The 19546-nt window shown below is 51.6% G+C and overlaps 1 protein-coding gene across 14 annotated transcripts in view; it reads left to right on the top strand.

The window, feature by feature from the left end:
- The window catches only part of STS (steroid sulfatase), a 138301-nt gene that overhangs the window by 65153 nt on the left and 53602 nt on the right, over positions 1–19546 (top strand). For all 14 annotated transcript variants that reach the window (XM_066250191.1, XM_066250196.1, XM_066250186.1 and 11 more), the window contains 4 exons: positions 6055–6176; positions 6270–6392; positions 8665–9088; positions 14582–14718. In XM_066250191.1, the coding sequence (XP_066106288.1) occupies positions 6055–6176; positions 6270–6392; positions 8665–9088; positions 14582–14718 (806 nt within the window). The remainder of the gene's footprint in view (positions 1–6054; positions 6177–6269; positions 6393–8664; positions 9089–14581; positions 14719–19546) is intronic.

Raw genomic sequence — 19546 nt, 5'->3', positions numbered from 1 at the left:
TGACGTCACTCTGTAGAAGTGTGACGTCACGTAGACACACGCCGGAGGGTGGGCGAGCTGGGCTAGGACACGTCTCACTGTTGAATCCACTCGGAGAGACCCCAAGCGCGGCGTGTAGACGTGTGACGTCACGTAGACACACGCCGGAGGCGGGCAGGCTGGGCTCTGAGATGTCTCCTCCATTGAATCCACTCGGAGAGACCCCAAGCGCACCGTGTAGACGTGTGACGTCACGTAGACACGCCCCGAAGGGCGGGCGGGCTGGGCTAGGCCACGTCTCCCCTGTTGAATCCACTCGGAGAGACCCCAAGCGCACCGTGTCGACGTGTGACGTCACGTAGACACGCCCCGGCGGGCGGGCTGGGCTAGGCCACGTCTCCCCTGTTGAATCCACTCGGAGAGACCCCAAGCGCACTGTGTCGACGTGTGACGTCACGTAGACACGCCCCGAAGGGCGGGCGGGCTGGGCTAGGCCACGTCTCCCCTGTTGAATCCACTCGGAGAGACCCCAAGCGCACCGTGTCGACGTGTGATGTCACGTAGACACACGTCGGAGATGGGCGGGCTGGGCTAGGACACGCCTCCCCCGTTGAATCCACTCGGAGAGACCCCAAGCGCGGCGTGGGTCGTATTTTTTGTTCCTCCGTGCTCCCCAGTGACATTTCCCTCCCACCCTCCTTCACTTCTCTTTAGTCCGCCTCTTGTATTGTGTCTCCTCTTCTGGGGGCATCGGGCTCTGTTTCGGGGGGGCGGGTGTGTGCCAGCCACCGTGTCCCGCCCGAACCTCTCGGCCACCCACCCACTCAGACCTGCAGGCCTTCCCCTTCTCGCTCAGGCTGTTCTCTGTCCTGGGCCAGCCACTCTGGCCAGGGACAGAGCGTCCCAGGGACGCATGTCACGTGTGATGATGCCGGAGCTTCTGCAGGGCCAGGACTGACTGCAGTGGCACCAGAAACAATCTGGGGACCCATCTGTGGACTCTAAGCCTTCCCCCCCCCCCCACGAAACCGATTGAACAGAAACAGTGGAAGGGCCCTTTGCTTTACGGACGCGAGTCCGTCCTGGTGGTGGGGTGTGTTGGCTGTAGCCCTGCCCTTTCTGTCTGTGGAACGAGGAAACCCTGGCATCCAGCGGTTCTGTGCATTATCCCCGCTTGCTGGAACGCCCACCCAAGATCTAGGAGGAGTCTTCATATGTGCGCTCGGGACGGACCCCTTTGCCAAATGCCATGGGTGCCTGGTTCCTTTCCACGCCCCCCACCCTCCATTCTCATCTTTTCCACGTGACGGCAGCACATCTTTAAAACTCTGTCTTACTGTCTCGTGTCAGAGAAGAAGAAAATTAAACCTTTTTTTTTTTCCAGAAAAACATCCTGATTAGGGGCACAGTCGCATCTCCTTCCAACCCTGCTCTTTCCTCCGATGTCTCTTGTTATTTTTAAAATGGGTGCTTACCTGTGACGCTCGTTGGCTTTTATAGGCCTGTACGAGGATGAGATCTACCTGCAGTGTCCCCTTAAAACGTTCATGGGCTGCGTGTGCTCTCTGCTCTGTCCTTGGCCTCATGATCCAAACAGTCGAGAGCTCATTCTGTGACATTGGTGACATGGTCCCTCTGAGTGTGCTCACTTAGTCTCTCTAATCAGAGTTCACAGTTTGAATTTTAAAGTTTTATGTGTTATCTAAATATCATAGAATGTTGACTCTAAGGCTAAATGTAGTATTAACATGATGCAAGATAGAATAGTCCTAAAATTGATTGAGATCATGAGATGACTGTTCTTACAAAAGTGTCATAATTTTTCTTTTTTTTTTTTTTTTTGTATTTTCTGAAGTTGGAAACGGGAGGCATGTGCCCAACTGGGATCCACCCGGCATGCCCACCAGAGGATGATGCTCTGCCCAACTGGGGCGTCACTCTGTTGCAACCAGAGCCATTCTAGCTCCTGAGGCAGAGGCCACATAGCCATCCTCAGCGCCTGGGCCAACTTTGCTCCAATGGAGCCTCGGCTATGGAAGGGGAAGAGAGAGACAGAGAGAAAGGAGAGGGTGAGGGGTGGAGAAGCAGATGGGCGCTTCTCCTGTGTGCTGTGGCCGGGAATCGAACCTGGGACTCCTGCACGCCAGGCCGACGCTCTACCACTGAGCCAACTGGCCTGGGCCCAAAAGTGTCATAAAAAAAAAAAATACACTCAAGCCATTAAGGTTTAGTTCCAGCAGTTATCAAAATGGGGAAAGTAGTTTATAAAAGTCTCCTTGAAGAGTTCATGTGAATGTCAACCCCAAATCTGCCTTACTGTCCGCATTCGATTCCAGCACCTTCTGAATCACGTGTTTCACGTTATATTTTATAATGTCACCCCCCACCACCACCACCACCACGTAGCCGTCTTTCTCAGCGGGCCGATGTAGGCACACCGGGACGTTTAAGCCAAATTCCCACGTTGGGTCTTGTGAGCATCTTGGAACCCCACAGAAGCAAGGTGGAAATGTTGATGGTTGAATGCACAGATTAAACCCACGGAGGGCACACCAGCTGACGTGACAGATGCAGTGGAATGGTCTTCCCCTTCAAGCTAGGCATTACCATTGGCCGCTCGGTGTGGCGCAGGGCTGGGGGCAGTGTGGGGTCCCCAACAGTGAGCCAGACAGGTGCTTCCATCCTACAGACCTCCACCTTGGTGAGCCCTGCCTCCTGGCCAGAGTGAGGGTGCTGTTAGAATGAAGTGGTACCCCCCGATGTTCCCCACCTGGAGCAAGCCCCTCCCGTAGGATAAAAGAGGCCGTAGGAAGCCCAAGACCACGCCATCTATGCCTGGAACTGCAGGGCAGAGCACGACCGGGGCAGCAGAGGGAGAGGGACCAGGGCTCCGGTGGAGGAGGTGGGGTAATAGCTGGATGTGTCCCAAGCATGGGCACACATGCATGTCTGCATGCCTAGACGTCTGCAGTGACGTCCTGAGGTGCCAGCCCAAGCTGGTCCCAGAGAAGAGGCAGCCAGGTGGCTGACCTTGCATAATGTATCATCCCCAAAGGGAGCCCAGGAGTAAGGACTGACTCAGCATAGAAACCGGGAGCCAGCAAAGCGTGTGAGGGATTCGGGGTGTTGCTTTTTATTATTATTATTATTATTATTTTATTTTTTTAATGGGGTGACATCAATAAATCAGGATACATATATTCAAAGATAACATGTCCAGGTTATCTTGTCATTCAATTATGTTGCATACCCATCACCCAAAGTCAGATTGTCCTCTGTCACCTTCTATCTAGTTTTTTTTGTGCCCCTCCCCCTCCCCCTTTCCCTTTCCCTCTCCCCCCTCCCCCCGTAACCACCACACTCTTATCAATGTCTCTTAGTCTCACTTTTATGTCCCACCTACGTATGGAATAATGCAGTTCCTGGTTTTTTCTGATTTACTTATTTCACTTTGTATAATGTTATCAAGATCCCACCATTATTACTTTTCATGTGAGCGTGCGTTGCTTTCTGCTGGACCATGCTGGCACATTTGTCGACGTTCGCCACTGAAGACACACCGAGTCCCACTGTGCCCTTCTCCCTGGAGGCGTGTGCTTCCACCGGCTGAGGCGGGTGGCCACTGGTTACTCTCCTAGGCTGTGGTTTTCTATGCGCTGTGTGTGGACAGTTATACCTGTCATCTGTCCCACCTGTCCATCTCATTCATCATCTGTCCGTCCTTCATGTTGTCTACCAGTCTGTCTGTTCTTCTTCTCTCTAATCTCATTTGTTTTTTTCATTTGTCTGTCCATCCCTTCATCCATCCATCTACCCACCCATTCACCTATCCACCCATCCACCCATCCATTCATCCATCCTTTCATCCATTTATTATTCATCCATACATCACCATCCCTCCATCCATCCACCCATCCATCTATCTATCCATCCATCCACACATCTACTCATTCACCCATTTATCCATCTTTCCATCCCTTCATCCATCTCCATCTATCCATCCACCTATCCACCCATCTACCTATCTACCCATCTATCCACCCATCTATTCATCCATCCATCCATCCATCCATCCATCCATCCACACATCTACCCATCCACCCATTTATCCGTCCATCCATCCATCCATCCATCCATCCATCCATCCATCTATCCATCATCCACGCATCTATTCATTCATCCATTTGTCCATCCTTCCATCCCTTCATCCATCTCCATCTATCCATCCACCTATCCACCCATCTATTCATCCATCCATCCATCCATCCATCCATTCATCCATCCACACATCTACCCATCCACCCATTTATCCATCCATCCATCCATCCATCCATCCATCCATCCATTCATCCATTCACCTATGCACCCATCTACCTATCTACCCATCCATCCATCGACAGATGGGTGGATGTGTGGATGTGTGGATGGATAAATGGGTGAAAAGTCACCGGGGAGAACCGAGGAAGAAAAAATACAACCCACAACTCGCTTGGGGTTTCTCCGAGTGGATTCAACAGAGGAGATGTGTCCTAGCCCATCTAGTCAATATTCTATGATATTCAGATAACACATAAAACTTTAAAATTAGCCTTATAGTCAATATTCTATGATATTCAGATAACACATAAAACTTTAAAATTCAAACTGTGACTCTGATTAGAGAGATTAAATGACTACACTCAGAGGGATCATGTCACCAATGTCACAAAGTGAGATCTCGAGTGTTTAGAACACGAGGCTATCCATCCATCCATCCATCCATCTTTACATCCATTTACCATTCATCCATCCATCACCATCCATTTCTCCATCCGTCAATCCATCTATTCATCTACCTATCCATCCATCCAACCATCCATCTATCCATCCACACATCTATTCATTCACCCATTTATCCATCTTTCCATCCCTTCATCCATCTCCATCTATCCATCCACTTATCCACCCATCTACCTATCTACCCATTTATCCACCCATCTATTCATCCATCCATCCATCCATCCATTCATCTATTTTTCCATCCCTTCATCCATCTCCACCCATCCACCCACCTATGCACCCATCTACCTATTTACCTATCCATCAATCTACCCACCCATCCATCCATCCATCCTTTCATCCATTTACCACTCATCCATCCATCACCATTCATTTATCCATCTGTCCATCCATCTATTCATCCACCTATCCATCCACCCATCGATCCATCCATTTATCATTCATCCATGCATCACCATCCATCCATCCATCAACCTATCTATCCATTTACCCATTTATCCATCGTTCCATCCCTTCATCCATCTCTATCCATCCATCCATCCACCCATCTATTCATCCTTCCATCCATCCATCCACCCATTTATCCATCCATCCATTCACCTATCTTTCCATCCCTTCATCCATCTCCATCCATCCATCTACCTATCCACGCATCTACCTATCTACCTATCCATCTATCCACTCATCCGCCCATACATCCTTTCATCCATTTATCATTCATCCATCCATCACCATTCATCCATCCATTCATTCATTCATCCATTCATTCATTCATTCATTCATTCATCTGTCCATCATTTATCCATCCACCCATCCATCCACCCATTCACCCATTATACTTCCATCACCATCCATCCACCATTCATCATCCAAGTCATCTTTGACTATATATTCTTGTTTCTGTATACAAACTAAATCAACTATCTTTCCATCCACTCATACACCCATCTATGCATCCATCTTTCTTTATGCCTATCTATCTATCTATCCTCTATCTCTCTAAACCATGGGTAACAGAACAGGAACTTGGAGCCCTCTGTGGGCATGCAGGGCCCCTGAGCAAATCAGACCCAGATCATTCCGATGCCAACATGGTTTGTTCTTTCTCATTCAGAGCCTGGTCCTGTGTCCCCTCTCCTTCTCTCCTACCTCTCTCCACTTCACAGAGCCCCACATAAGTGTCACCATGCCTAGATTATTGTCAGGCAATTCATTGTAAAAAAAAAAAAAAAAAGAACCCACAGAGAAAGGTCCATTTTCAAAGTCATCACGAGTAACCTGGTTCTGTTGGTCTAGGACTCCCAACATTGACCGGTTGGCCAGAGAAGGCGTGAAGCTCACCCAGCACCTGGCCGCGTCCCCCCTGTGCACTCCGAGCAGGGCGGCCTTCATGACCGGCCGGTACCCCATCCGGTCAGGTAAGCTGCTGTCCTCCTCCCCGGATGTCCTCCCAGCTCCCGTCTCCCTGGTTTCCCGAATCCTAACCTAATGGCTGGTTTCCCCTGCGTCAGGCATGGCATCTCGGACTCGAATCGGAGTATTCCTCTTCTCAGCCTCCTCCGGGGGACTCCCCAACAGTGAGATCACGTTCGCCAAACTTCTGAAGAATCAAGGCTACGCCACGGCTCTGATAGGTGTGCGCCGCTGCGGAGGGGGAGGCATGCGCCTTGGGAGGGTGTGAGCAGAGGAGTGGGGAGGGTAGGAGACCAGTCTCCTTAGGAGGCGCTGACCTTGCTGATACAGTGGACACAGCTTTCAATGGGGAAGAAACGGTGTCAGTTCCAAGTTAAAACACAATGCTCCCACCTGGGTTATCTGAATATGTGGGTATGTGTTACAGTGTGTCTCTGTGTATGTGATAATGTGTGTATTGTTTGTGAATGTATATGTAATAGTTGGATAGATAGAAGATGGATGGATCAGTGGATGGATGAATGGATGATAGATGGATGGATGGATAACTGGGTGATAGATCAATAAATAGATAAACACAGTCACACAGAAAACTGGATGGACAGATAGATATATAAGTAGATAGAAAGACAGATAAGCTAGATGATAAAGACAAGGAAATATAGTTCAATAGATGAGGTGGATGATGGATGGATGAATGGATGGATGGCAAGATTAGTTAGGTAGATAGATAGATGAATGATAGATAGATAACATATTTTTTGCTCTACAAGACGCACGGGCATTTTCTTCTCCACTTCTGGGGAAGGGGAGGTGCATCTTATGCAGTGAAAAATACAGTATTTTATTAAATATTTTAACATACCATTTGGTTCAGAATATTTTTTTTCTTATTAAAACCCTAGGTGTGTCTTACAGTCAGGTGCGTCTTATGGAGCAAAAATTATGATAGACAGATAGATAGACAGTCACATGGAGGGATGGATGGATGGATGGATGATGGATGGATGATGGATGGATGGATGGATGATGGATGATGGATGGATGGATGGATGGATGATGGATGGATGATGGATGGATGGATGGATGGATGGATGGATGATGGATGATGGATGGATGGATGGATGGATGGATGATGGTTGGATGGATGGATGGATGATGGATGGATGGATGATGGTTGGATGGATGGATGGATGGATGATGGATGGATGGATGGATGGATGATGGATGGATGGATGGATGGATGATGAATGGGTGGATGGATGATGGATTGAAAGACGAATGAAGTGGAGAATAGAGACAGACAAGAATAAATAGATAAATAGATGAACTGGGTGACGGATAGCTGGATGAACATGATGGACAGATGGAACAGGTGATAGATAATACACATAATTACATAAACAGCATACAGAACATCATATGCACACCATGCTATGGATACAGATGTGCACTGTACACTGTCACACTATAGTGGTGTCATAACGTGTCTCAGACGATGTTCCCATATTGATTTTCTCCCGCTGATGTGAACGACACCTGCTCCCTTTTTACTTGATAAACGTGGGTCCGTGGAGGTCATCAGACACATCCTAGAAAATGTCCTGGTGGCACAGTGACCGCTCTCATTCCTTACACATGTCACCGTAAAATCGGTGTGTGTGTGTGTGTGTGTGTGTGTGAGAGGCATTCACTAACTTAGTGGCATCATTAACATTTCACAAGAGATGTTCCCTGGTGCTTAAAATAATTGCTGAGTTATGAGTGTAATTTCCTCATGTCTCAGAGGCAGGTGTTTTTTTTGTTTGTTTGTTTGTTTTGTTGTTTTCTGTAAAAGGATTCATTTCCACTTTGAACATGCAGGGAATAAAATCAAGCCAGTTCCAAGACTTGAATTTGAAGGAAATGTGTGTTTTGTTTTGTTTTGTTTTAAATCTATCTCAGAAAAATACATGGTTTATATATACTACTCACAAAAATTAGGGGATATTTCAAAATGAATATGAAGCAATAAAATAGCACCTGGTTTTTTGTGAACAGTGTGTGTGTGTGTGTGTGTGTATATATATATGTATCTATATATATCTATATATGTGTATTTATGTATGTATATATGTATCTATATATATGTATATATGTATATATGTATATATATCTATATATGTACCTATATATGTATCTATATATGTATCTATATAGATAGATACATATATATATATATATATATAGTTACATCTCCTGCATATTAAATGTGTTAGGTATCTGTCTGTTACTTTGTTTTTAGTGTTTTCCCCAACCCCTAAATTCCTTCCCGTTTTCTGGTTGAGCGAGGAGCTAATAGAGACGGAAGGAGAATGTGTGGGCCCCCGAGAGCAGGTCGTGGGCCGATCAGGGGACGGAAGAGCGCGGCCCTTCCGTGTGCAGGAAGCAGAGTGGACGTCCCAGCCTGGACGTCCGGCGGGACTGACCCGTGTCGCCCCTTTGTGTCCTCAGGGAAGTGGCACCTCGGCACGCACTGTCACAACAGGACGGACTTCTGCCACCACCCGCTGAGCCACGGCTTCGATTACTTCCACGGGCTGCCGGTGACCAACCTGCGGGACTGCAAGCCGGGGGCGGGCAGCGTGTTCACCTCGGGCATCCGGCTGCTGGTCTTCGTCCCGCTGCAGGCCATCGCCGTGGCCCTGCTGACCCTGGGCGCCCTGCGCTGGCTGCGCCTGGTGCCCGTGCCCCGCGCCGTCTTCCTGGGCCTCCTGCTGCTGGCCGCCGGCCTCCTCAGCCTGCTGCTCGCCTTCCTGCACTTCTTCCGGCCGCTCAACTGCTTCCTGATGACCGGCCGGGCCGTCACGCAGCAGCCCATATCCTACGACAACCTCACACAGGCGCTGACGGAGCACGCCGCCCGCTTCATGCGCCGGTAGGAGTCGCCCAGTGCCCGGTGCAGTTCACGGAGGGTGGGCGGAGCCTGGCTTGGTCCTTCGGGGCTCTGTTTCCTTTCTGTGCTGAATGGCTGTCCCCAGCCAGGCTCTGGGGGTGCAGGGTGACCTGGCACATGTTGGGGGGGGGGAGGCTCATGGGACGTGGGGGCGCTCTCCTCAGAGGGGCTTTGCCGGGATCCCACGTGTCGTGTGCATAGATAGGAGAAGGTGCCCCCCCACCAAAACAAAAGTCGGCCGGGTGACGCAAGGGGCTTCAGACCAGGAGAGGTTAGGAGTTCAGAGGCTGGCCCTGCCCCACGTGGGGAGGTCCAGAGCATTCTATAAAAGCTTCTGAGCACAAGCAACGTTTCCGTGGGCAAACTGGGTGGGGTGATGGATCTCTTTGGGGTGAGGAAAGACGACTTGTGGTTCTCAAAAAGGACGGAGATGGTTGGGAGCCCGTCACGCTCCTGCACGTCTATGAGCATGACCGTGTGCAGGTGGGGGGCCTGCTGTGTTATCGGGGCCCCCGGGAAGGCTAACCACGGGAGGCAGGCACCGCCGGCGTGGGCCCCCACGTCCTGGGTGCCCAGGGCGCTCAGCGACGGAGCGTGCAGTGTGGGCTTGACTAGGATAGGTCAGTCCCTAGTTTCAGATAAAGGTGCGTTATTCTAACTTCCCACAGGGAGAAAGGGGTTCCTCAAATGACCTTTTTTTTCCTGCCACAGGGATCACTCCTGATACTTCCTAGCCTATTCTGTCTCTTTTATTATTATTATTTTTTAACATTTTTTAATTCATTTTAGAGAGGAGAGAGACTGAGAGAGTGAGAGAGAGAGAGAGAAGGGGGAGGAGCAGGAAGCATCAACTCCCATATGTGTCTTGACCAGACAAGTGCAGTTTTGAACCGGAAACCTCAGCATTCCAGGTCGACACTTTATCCCACTGCGCCACCACAGGTCAGGCTGTTATTATTATTTTTAAAAGTATCTCATTTGGACACTCTACTGATGTCACAACTCCACAGTAGCTCCCGGGTGTCTGCATGCTTCATGAAGCTTTCTCCTTGACTGTGTGCCTCCCAGTATTTTAGAAATAAGAGACAGGTCATTCCACGAAAGCACGGGCCGCACTTGTTGCAGACCTATCCATTGGAGCCAAAACACAGCTGTCTGCGGTTCGGCAGATCGGTTTTGTGACAGTCCCCCAGCGGTCCCTGTCCCCCACTAACCTCTCGGAAACATGGAGGAGGCTCGTCATACCTTGTCCGTGATGGAGCAACAGGGTTTAGACACACGGGGCTCGTCTTCCATGGTGAACTGCGATTTTACAGCGCACGGTGTTTGGACAGAAATGAATCTCTCGCGTGTGTGAATATTCACAGGGTGCGAAGGCATTTTTAATGGAGCCCCGAGCCCGTGACTTGGGGAAAAGGAGCAGAACAAATTGGCTTATCATAAGGTTTATCTTGAGCACATGGCGTTGTCTGCAACTTTATCCAGAAACGGGTGACGTTCTAGCAACACCGTCGCGGGAGGTCACGGTCACTGAGATGTTGCGAAAGGTTTTACGGAAATCAGACGCGATGATCCCCACGCGAACGGCAAGGCATGTGTGGTCAACGTGGACATGCCCCACCCTACGGGATGCATCTGTGAAGCTGTTCTCAGCAGCGAGCTTTCTCCTTTCGCCCTGCGTAACCGTGGTTTGCAGGGCTTCATCGGGCACTGGGTGTCTGCACGTCACCTGGGGGGGGCTTCTCACAGACGTCACCTCTGCCACTCTCCAAGGTGGTGTTGTGTGAGGAGCAAAGGGCTGTCTTCCTGTGGAGGGCTCAGGGGCTCAGAATGTTTGAGTGCACAGTGGGGGCCCCCAGGGTAACGCTGGGGGCTGGATTACAAGCCACACCTGCGTGTCTGTGAAGCCTGCCCCCCCCCCCCGCCCGCCCGTGGTGGCGTGGTCCAGCTCACCTATCTCTTTCCAGCACTAAGTAGCTGACTGGCTACTCAGAACATCCTTTCAAGTTCTGTTGGACAGAGGGAGGCAACAGCTGCGTGTGGACATCTGGGGTACAGAGGGGTGCTCACGTCCACTGCAGCTGGGCGACTGACAAAGATCACGCGTCACACGGGGAAAGGTGACATTCAGAACCTTCCTGGCAGACAGGAAAATAAAAGCACGAATGTCCCCCTGCCTGGAGCGTCCCTCCTGCGTTTATATCCAGGATGTAAATCTCTGTCTTCCGAGATGGGGGGGATGGTGGCAGGGGGCCGGGAAGGCCCAGAGCCGCCTTCTGTATTTCTGACAAACGGGTAGAAGCCACGGAGCAGCTGAAGGTTCTTTCTCCTCACACAGCGTGCGAGACAGCGGCCATAAATTTTCCAGGGAGTTGTTTACGGAAGTGCTCCAGCTAATAAAAAAAAAAGGAGTTCAGCTGTTATTGAGAAAGCTCCCTCCCGCCGGCAGGCTGAGAGTCGTTCGTTTTCAAGGTTGTAAAACGGAGGGGAGACCTGCCCCAGCGCGGGGCCTGGTGGGAGAGCGAATGCATGTGCGTGATGATTGGGCAGGGCAGCAAGGGCTTCGTTCAACATTGCATTGGTCCGTCTGTCCATCCATCCACCCACCCCACCCATGTACCCACCCCACCCATGTACCCACCACTCACCCACCTATCCATCTATCCACTCACTCACCCATCCATTCACCCATCCCTCCCTCCCTCCATCTATTCATTCATTCACTCATCCACCCATCCTCCCATTTACCCACCCACCCATCCATCCACCCACCCCTCCCATGTACCCACCACTCATTCATCCATCCATTCATCCACCCATCCACCAACCCATGTACTCACCCACCCATCCATCCATCCATCCACCCACCCATCCACCCATCCATCAACCCACCCACCCATCCATCCATCCTCCCATTTACCCACCCACCCCTCCCATGTCCCCACCACTCATTCACCCATCCATTCATCCACCCATCCACCAACCCATGTTCTCATCCATCCATCCGTCCATCCACCCATCCATCCACCCATCCACCCATCCATCAACCCACCCACACCCATCCATCCATCCATCCACCCATCCATCCACCCATTTACCCACCCACCCATCCATCCACCCACCCCCACCCATGTACCCACCACTCATCCACCCATCCATCCATCTATCCACCCATCCTTCCATCCACCCATCAACCCACCCACCCATCCATTCATTCAACCATCCACCAACCCATGTACTCACCCACCTATCCATCCATCCACCTACCCTTCCACTCATCCATCCATCTACCCACCCATCCATTCATCCACCTACCCATTCATCATCCCTCCCTCCCTCCTATCTATCCATCTATCCATCCACTCACCCATCCATCCACCCATCCACCTACCCACCCACCCATGCATCCATGCATGCATGTGTGCATACATGCACGCATCCATCCATCCATTCATTTATCCACCCACCCACCCACCCACCCACCAATGCACCTATCCACATATCCACCCATTCATCCACCCACCCACCCACCCATGCAGCCAACCACGTGTCCATCCACCCACCCACCCATCCACACATCTATCCATCCATCCATCTATCCATCCATCCACCTATCCACACATCTATCCATCCACCCACCTACCCATGTACCCAACTACCCATGCATCCATCCATGCATCCATCCATCCATCATCCATCCATCCATCCATCATCCATCCATCATCCATCCATTCACCCATCCATTCATCAATGACTCCTTCAGTTGGCCATATTATTCAGCACCTTCTTCAGTCCAGGCAGTGGTCTGTGCACATGCTAGCCATCTCTGGGACCATTGAACACATCGAGTTAAGAGTTCGAGGTGTGTGAGGGTGTTGGCATCAGGGCAAGGCTTACTTGGAACGATGGTGTTTTGTTGACAATGGGCCGGCAGGCTGGAGATTCCCGGGGGCCCCCCACATTCCCACAGGTCGTGGATGGCAGAGTAGAGCCAGGCGGAGAGGACGTGAGGCACGGGCAGTGAGGTGGTGACTACCTTCCAGGCGTGCCTCCTCTGGGCACTGTGTCTTCTTGTGGGCACCTGCCAGGGCTGCAGCCGGCTGCACTGCCGAGTGAGCCTCTGTCCTGCACCCCAATGGCCGTGGGATGGCACTCACTCAGTGTTCCCTCTGAGCAGGAGAGGAATAGCTGTTCCTTCTCGGACAAAGCGAAAGATTGAGCCTGTTCGGTGAAATGGCAGCAGGTGCCCATCACGTGCCTTTCTCAGAGGTCAACTGGATGCAGAGAAGGAGGGAGGGGTGTCCCTTTCAGCTCTGAACCCCCAGGCCTTCCCACAGTGACCGAGCTCAGAGCACTTGTCCCAAGGTGCCACCCATTGACAGGGACTGACAACTCTTGACTGTCTCTGTCTGTTCTTCCTAGTTACAACAGTATAGATTTAAGTGAAATCTGAATTAAGAAGTGGCTTCTCCATTACACGGAACTCTCTGGATTATAGATTTAGGCCAGTTTAAAGAATATTCCATTTAGCTTAGCTTCCGAAATTCCAGTCTTGACAACTGAACGTTCATTCCGAGAGAGTCGTTCCGTAGTAGGAGGTTGGCATGTGGCAGAGCGTGGGGTTGAATTGACGTTAGCAAGATGTTGGTACAAGAAATGACAACTCAAGATACTGTCTTGGCCAGGGGTCCCCAAACTTTTTACACAGGGGGCCAGTTCACTGTCCCTCAGACCATTGGAGGGCCGGACTATAAAAATAACTATGAACAAATCCCTATGCACACTGCACATATCTTATTTTAAAGTAAAAAAACAAAACGGGAACAAATACAATATTTAAAATAAAAAACAACTAAATTTAAATCAACAAACTGACCAGTATTTCAATGGGAACTATGGGCCTGCTTTTGGCTAATGAGATGGTCAATGTGCTCCTCTCACTGATCAGCAGTGAAAGAGGTGCCCCTTCCAGAAGTGCAGTGGGGGCCGGATAAATGGCCTCAGGGGGCCGCATGTGGCCAGCGGGCCGTAGTTTGAGGACCCCTGGTCTTGGCTAAGTAGTAGGGTGTGTGTGTGTGTGTGTGTACGTGTGTATGTGTGTGTGTGTATTCCAAAGAGAATATTCTTTTGACTATGTTTGAATTCATATTAATCACCACGTAGACAGGGAAGAGTAGAATTCAAGGGAAAAGCATGCTATTCTCCACTACGTTGTGTTGTCCTTGGAGAACGTCTCAAGGACAACCTAGTGCTTCCGTCTGCTGATTGTAGAGGGTGACCGTGCCTCTCTTCGTCGAGACACTGGGGGAGACTTTCCTCTCCCCGAATGGAAGGGGTAGCAGCTTCAGCGTCCGTCCGTCCGTGTGTGGCGTTTTCTGAACCGTCCCCTGGCTCCGTGCAGCCCTAGTGCCCTGCTAGTCAGCACGGCGGGAGATGTGCCTGCATCACTCTCGGAATTATCTTTTTCTCCCGCAGGAACGCCAGGACGCCCTTCCTGCTGGTCTTCGCCAGTCTGCAGGTGCACACGGCCCTCTACTCCTCCCAGGACTTTGCCGGGAAGAGCAGGCACGGAGCCTACGGGGACGCGGCTGAGGAGATGGACTGGAGTATCGGTATGTGAGTCTTCATTGTGCTGGGGGACTCCAGATGTAGCTGAGTCTTCCCTCCTTCTGGGTGACTTCCTGAGAATCTCCACTGAGTTCCTGAGAGACAGTTACCCAAGTGGGTAACCCAGCAAACACTGATTCTGAAAGGTTAACCATACGAAAAGCACCTTCAGCCCTGAAGGCTTGATTGGGGTGGTGTGTGGACAGACACATCCCGGGGCAGGCACGGACAGACACACCCCGGGGCAGGCACGGACAGTCACATCCCCGGGGCAGGCACGGACAGACACATCCCCGGGGCAGGCACGGACAGACACATCCTCGGGGCAGGCACGGACAGACACACCCCCGGGGCAGGCACGGACAGACACACCCCCGGGGGGAGGCACGGACAGACACACCCCCGGGGGGAGGCACGGACAGACACATCCCTGGGCAGGCACGGACAGACACATCCCCCGGGGCAGGCACGGACAGACACATCCCCGGGGCAGGCACGGACAGACACATCCCCGGGGCAGGCATGGACAGACACATCCCGGGGGAGGCACGGACAGTCACATCCCCGGGGGAGGCACAGACAGACACATCCCGGGGCAGGCACGGACAGAAACATCCCTGGGCAGGCACGGACAGACACATCCCCGGGGGAGGCAAGGACAGACACATCCCCGGGGGAGGCACAGACAGACACATCCCCGGGGGAGGCAAGGACAGACACATCCCCGGGGCAGGCACGGACAGACACATCCCCGGGGCAGGCACGGACAGACACATCCCCGGGGGAGGCAAGGACAGACACATCCCGGGGCAGGCACGGACAGACACATCCCCGGGGGAGGCAAGGACAGACACATCCCCGGGGCAGGCACGGACAGACACATCCCCGGGGGAGGCAAGGACAGACACATCCCCGGGGCAGGCACGGACAGACACATCCCCGGGGGAGGCACAGACAGACACATCCCGGGGCAGGCACGGACAGACACATCCCCGGGGCAGGCATGGACAGACACATCCCGGGGGAGGCACGGACAGTCACATCCCCGGGGGAGGCACAGACAGACACATCCCGGGGCAGGCACGGACAGAAACATCCCCGGGGGAGGCACAGACAGACACATCCCGGGGCAGGCACGGACAGAAACATCCCTGGGCAGGCACGGACAGACACATCCCCGGGGGAGGCAAGGACAGACACATCCCCGGGGGAGGCAAGGACAGACACATCCCTGGGGCAGGCACGGACAGAAACATCCCTGGGCAGGCACGGACAGACACATCCCCGGGGGAGGCAAGGACAGACACATCCCCGGGGCAGGCACGGACAGAAACATCCCTGGGCAGGCACGGACAGACACATCCCCGGGGGAGGCAAGGACAGACACATCCCGGGGCAGGCACGGACAGACACATCCCCGGGGGAGGCACAGACAGACACATCCCGGGGCAGGCACGGACAGACACATCCCCGGGGCAGGCACGGACAGACACACCCCCGGGGCAGGCATGGACAGACACATTTCTGGGGGAAGTATGGGTCAATGAACGGGTCATTTAGTCCCCTCGTCTTCTCTCAGGACGTTGCCTTGTGTTGTTGACATTGCTCCACCCATCTGGACAAAAATGGTCCACATGTCACCGGTTCAAGCACGTTGCTTAAGATCTTTGTATATTTGCTCTGTCCTTTTTTATTATTATTATTTCTCTCTTGTCATTTTCCTTCCTTTTATTTTTTGTATACTGCATGGATTGTTTTTAACTTTTTAATCTAGATGTTATGGAAATATTGGACCATTGCCACACTGTGTGGGTGGTGGTATTTTTTGTTTAATTTAATTTTGTAATGGCCGTTGAACATGCAGTCTTATTTTTTTTCACTTATTTATTTATTCATTTGTTGCCTTTTATTATTATTATTTTTATTTACTTATATTTTTTTAGAGAGGAGAGGGAGAGACACACACACAGAAAGAGAGAGGAGAGAGAGAGAGAAGGGGGGAGGAGCTGGAAGCATCAACTCCCATATGTGCCTTGACCAGGCAAGCCCAGGGTTTCGAACCGGCGACCTCAGCATTTCCAGGTCGACGCTTTATCCACTGTGCCACCACAGGTCAGGCTGCAGTCTTATTTTGTATAGCGGTTAGACCACCACTTGCTTGTTGGTTTTTGTTTTAATTGGCAAATTAAAGGGGATTGGTGATCTTCTACTCTGGGGATTATAAGAACAAGTGCTGCTTTGATTCTATTCGTTTGATTTTGCCTTTCTTTTTGTTTCGCTTTGTTGAAATCTCGGAAGGAGCGCCATTCTAAGAAACAAATAGACCAGCCCCTTAGCCTGGCTTCTAGCTCTTTCTTTAACTCTCTCTGTAAACTTGAGAGATGTCTTAAATCCCCAAACTACTGGTCCATCATCTTTACATGAAGAATTCAGATGAGGTCAGCTCTCAGTTGTTGGGTTTTGTTTTGCCTTTGTTGTTGCTGTTGTTGTTGTTTTTCCCCTGTGCGGTTCTGTGATGCTATAAAATAATGGAAATGAGTCCACGTGGTTAATTCCAAGAAAAACAAAACCACAACACTCCCCCCTCACGAGACGTATAAGAAGAACCAGTTGTGCGGCTGGCTTTTGCATGCACTGACCCCGGCCTGCCCGCCCCCATTTCTCCTGCTTAAAATGTCGCGTGTCCACCAGCGTCCACTTTGTGCTCCGTCGCTGGGCAAGTCAGGAGAGTATTTTGTCATGCACACTGGCGGCATGGGTCAGCTCTTTTAATGAGTGTGATATTTAATGTCACAGGCTTCTTACACAGCACCGAGACCTCTGTGGGCCAGCAGTGAAGCTCACGCTGCTACAGCCACACGTGTACATTAGTTTTTATTCAGCGACTCAATTTTATATAATTATCATGATGCATATGCCTACCCTGACTCATTAAAAGTCTAACTTCCATTTTTTTAAAAAAAAAAAAAGCTACTGTTCCCTGCAGAATAGAACAAAGTACATTTTTTTCAACCTTTGAAATCTGCAATGGAGCTTGATCTAATATTAATAGATGACTGCGTTCTTTTTTTTTTTTTTTTTTTTGCTACAAAGTAAGATCCTTCCCCTAAGCCATGACATTAATTTGTCAGGAAGCTTCTGGTGTTTTTACAAATTTGATACATGCCAGAGTTTTGTGGCTTTTGAGGAGGAGCCTTCTTCTTCCCCTGAGAAGAGTCTTGTATCCTTACGCAGATGATACAAGGTTGCATTGTGAACACTTGTGTGGTGAAATAAAATGGAGAAGTCTGCTCCTGCTGCAAGAGGCAGCTCCCGTAGGGGCACGTGACAGGAGGGGGCCCATCTTCTCACTCTGGGCATTTTCTTTTAAGAAATTTCTGGAAGCTTCCTTGTTATGTGGAGCGTGACGCTCCCCACGGCAGGCCTCTGTGTACCAGGGAAGGCGTGTGCGTCACACAGAACGTTCAGTACTAAATCGTCCGCCACGGCCCACTGCACGCCACAGTGTGGGTGTCTATTCCGAACTGTGCGATGGCTCTCCTGGTATTTTAACACCAGACGAGAGAAGACTGACCGCTCAGAGGGGGTGTGAGGGCCGTGATTGGGGTCTGTCCGTAAGACCACTCGGGGACGGCTAAAACCGGGGCACCCTAGTGCCATTGGGGGTGTGGCCAGCCTTCGCCCACGATCACATTCCCAGCTGTTCACGGTGTCTGGCCTTGAACTTGCCCTGTACCGCCCCCGTTCGCGGCAGCCCCGGTCCACGCAGCATATCCCTTCCTGGCCGCTGCCCCTGTCCTGTGGGTGAGGCAGGCGGGGCTTGCGGAAGGTTAGACACACCCGCCTCAGGGGACGGAATCCGTGAGGCACGGGCAGGCGTTCCAGTGCGGGTGTCCCAGCAGAGCCTCCCGTGGGGCCCTCACATCCCGCCCTTTTCTGTAACAGGCAGGCCCCGCACCACGGCCGTGTGTGGTCCACAGGGAACCAGGGGGGACGAGCTGGCATTAGTCACGCGTTTTGGGTGTGGACGGTGTGCCTAATCCTTCTGCAGGGCAGATGCAGCCATGATGAGACCTAAGAAAATTTCGGGGCTACTATGAAGTTTGAGATTCTCCCAGGAGATCGGGAAGGGGACAGACGGATGTCCCCAGGGAGGGGCGGGGTAAAGAGCTTCAGCGGGTGGAGCTGGGAAGGGTGGGCGTCCGTGGCCACTGGGCACAGCGGCCCCATCACTTGGGCAGGACGTGCTGGCCGCCGAATCCTTGGGGCATTCGGGGCGCCGTCGCAAAGATGCACGTTTTTTTGGGGTTTTTTGCCAGTTTTTTTTCAATATTATTTTTAAGTTTTTTTTTTTTTAATTTTTAGAGAGGAGAGAGAGTGAGAGAGAGAGAGAGAGAAGGGGGAGGGAGGAGCAGGAAGCATCAACTCCCATCTGTGCCTTGACCAGGCAAGCCCAGGGTTTTGAACCGGCGACTTCAGCATTTCCAGGTCGACGCTTTTATCCACTGCGCCACCACAGGTCAGGCCAAGACGCACGTTTAAGCCCACGAGTTCTGCAGCCAGGGGGGGTCGGCAGGGAGCAGATGGAGAAGATGGATGTTCTCAAATGCGCACCAAGTGTCGAGGGCCGGGGGCGTGTCACCCCAGCTGTTTTTCGGGAAGTGGAATGACATTTCCCGGACACCCGTGAAGGAGAGACGGGGGCAGGGGGAACAGGTGCACGGGTACCGGTTCCTGCCAGCCGTCCCAGGTGTCGGGGTTTCTGCCGCAGGCTCTGGCCTCAGGTGGCTGTCAGGGGCAGTCAGCGTTTATTTAGAGTCTGCGCTATTAATA

This window comes from Saccopteryx bilineata, chromosome X, assembly GCF_036850765.1.
Source record: "Saccopteryx bilineata isolate mSacBil1 chromosome X, mSacBil1_pri_phased_curated, whole genome shotgun sequence".
NCBI classification, from domain to species: Eukaryota; Metazoa; Chordata; class Mammalia; order Chiroptera; family Emballonuridae; genus Saccopteryx; species Saccopteryx bilineata.
Note: the sequence above shows the minus strand (reverse complement) of the source record. Positions and strands in the feature narration are given on the sequence as shown.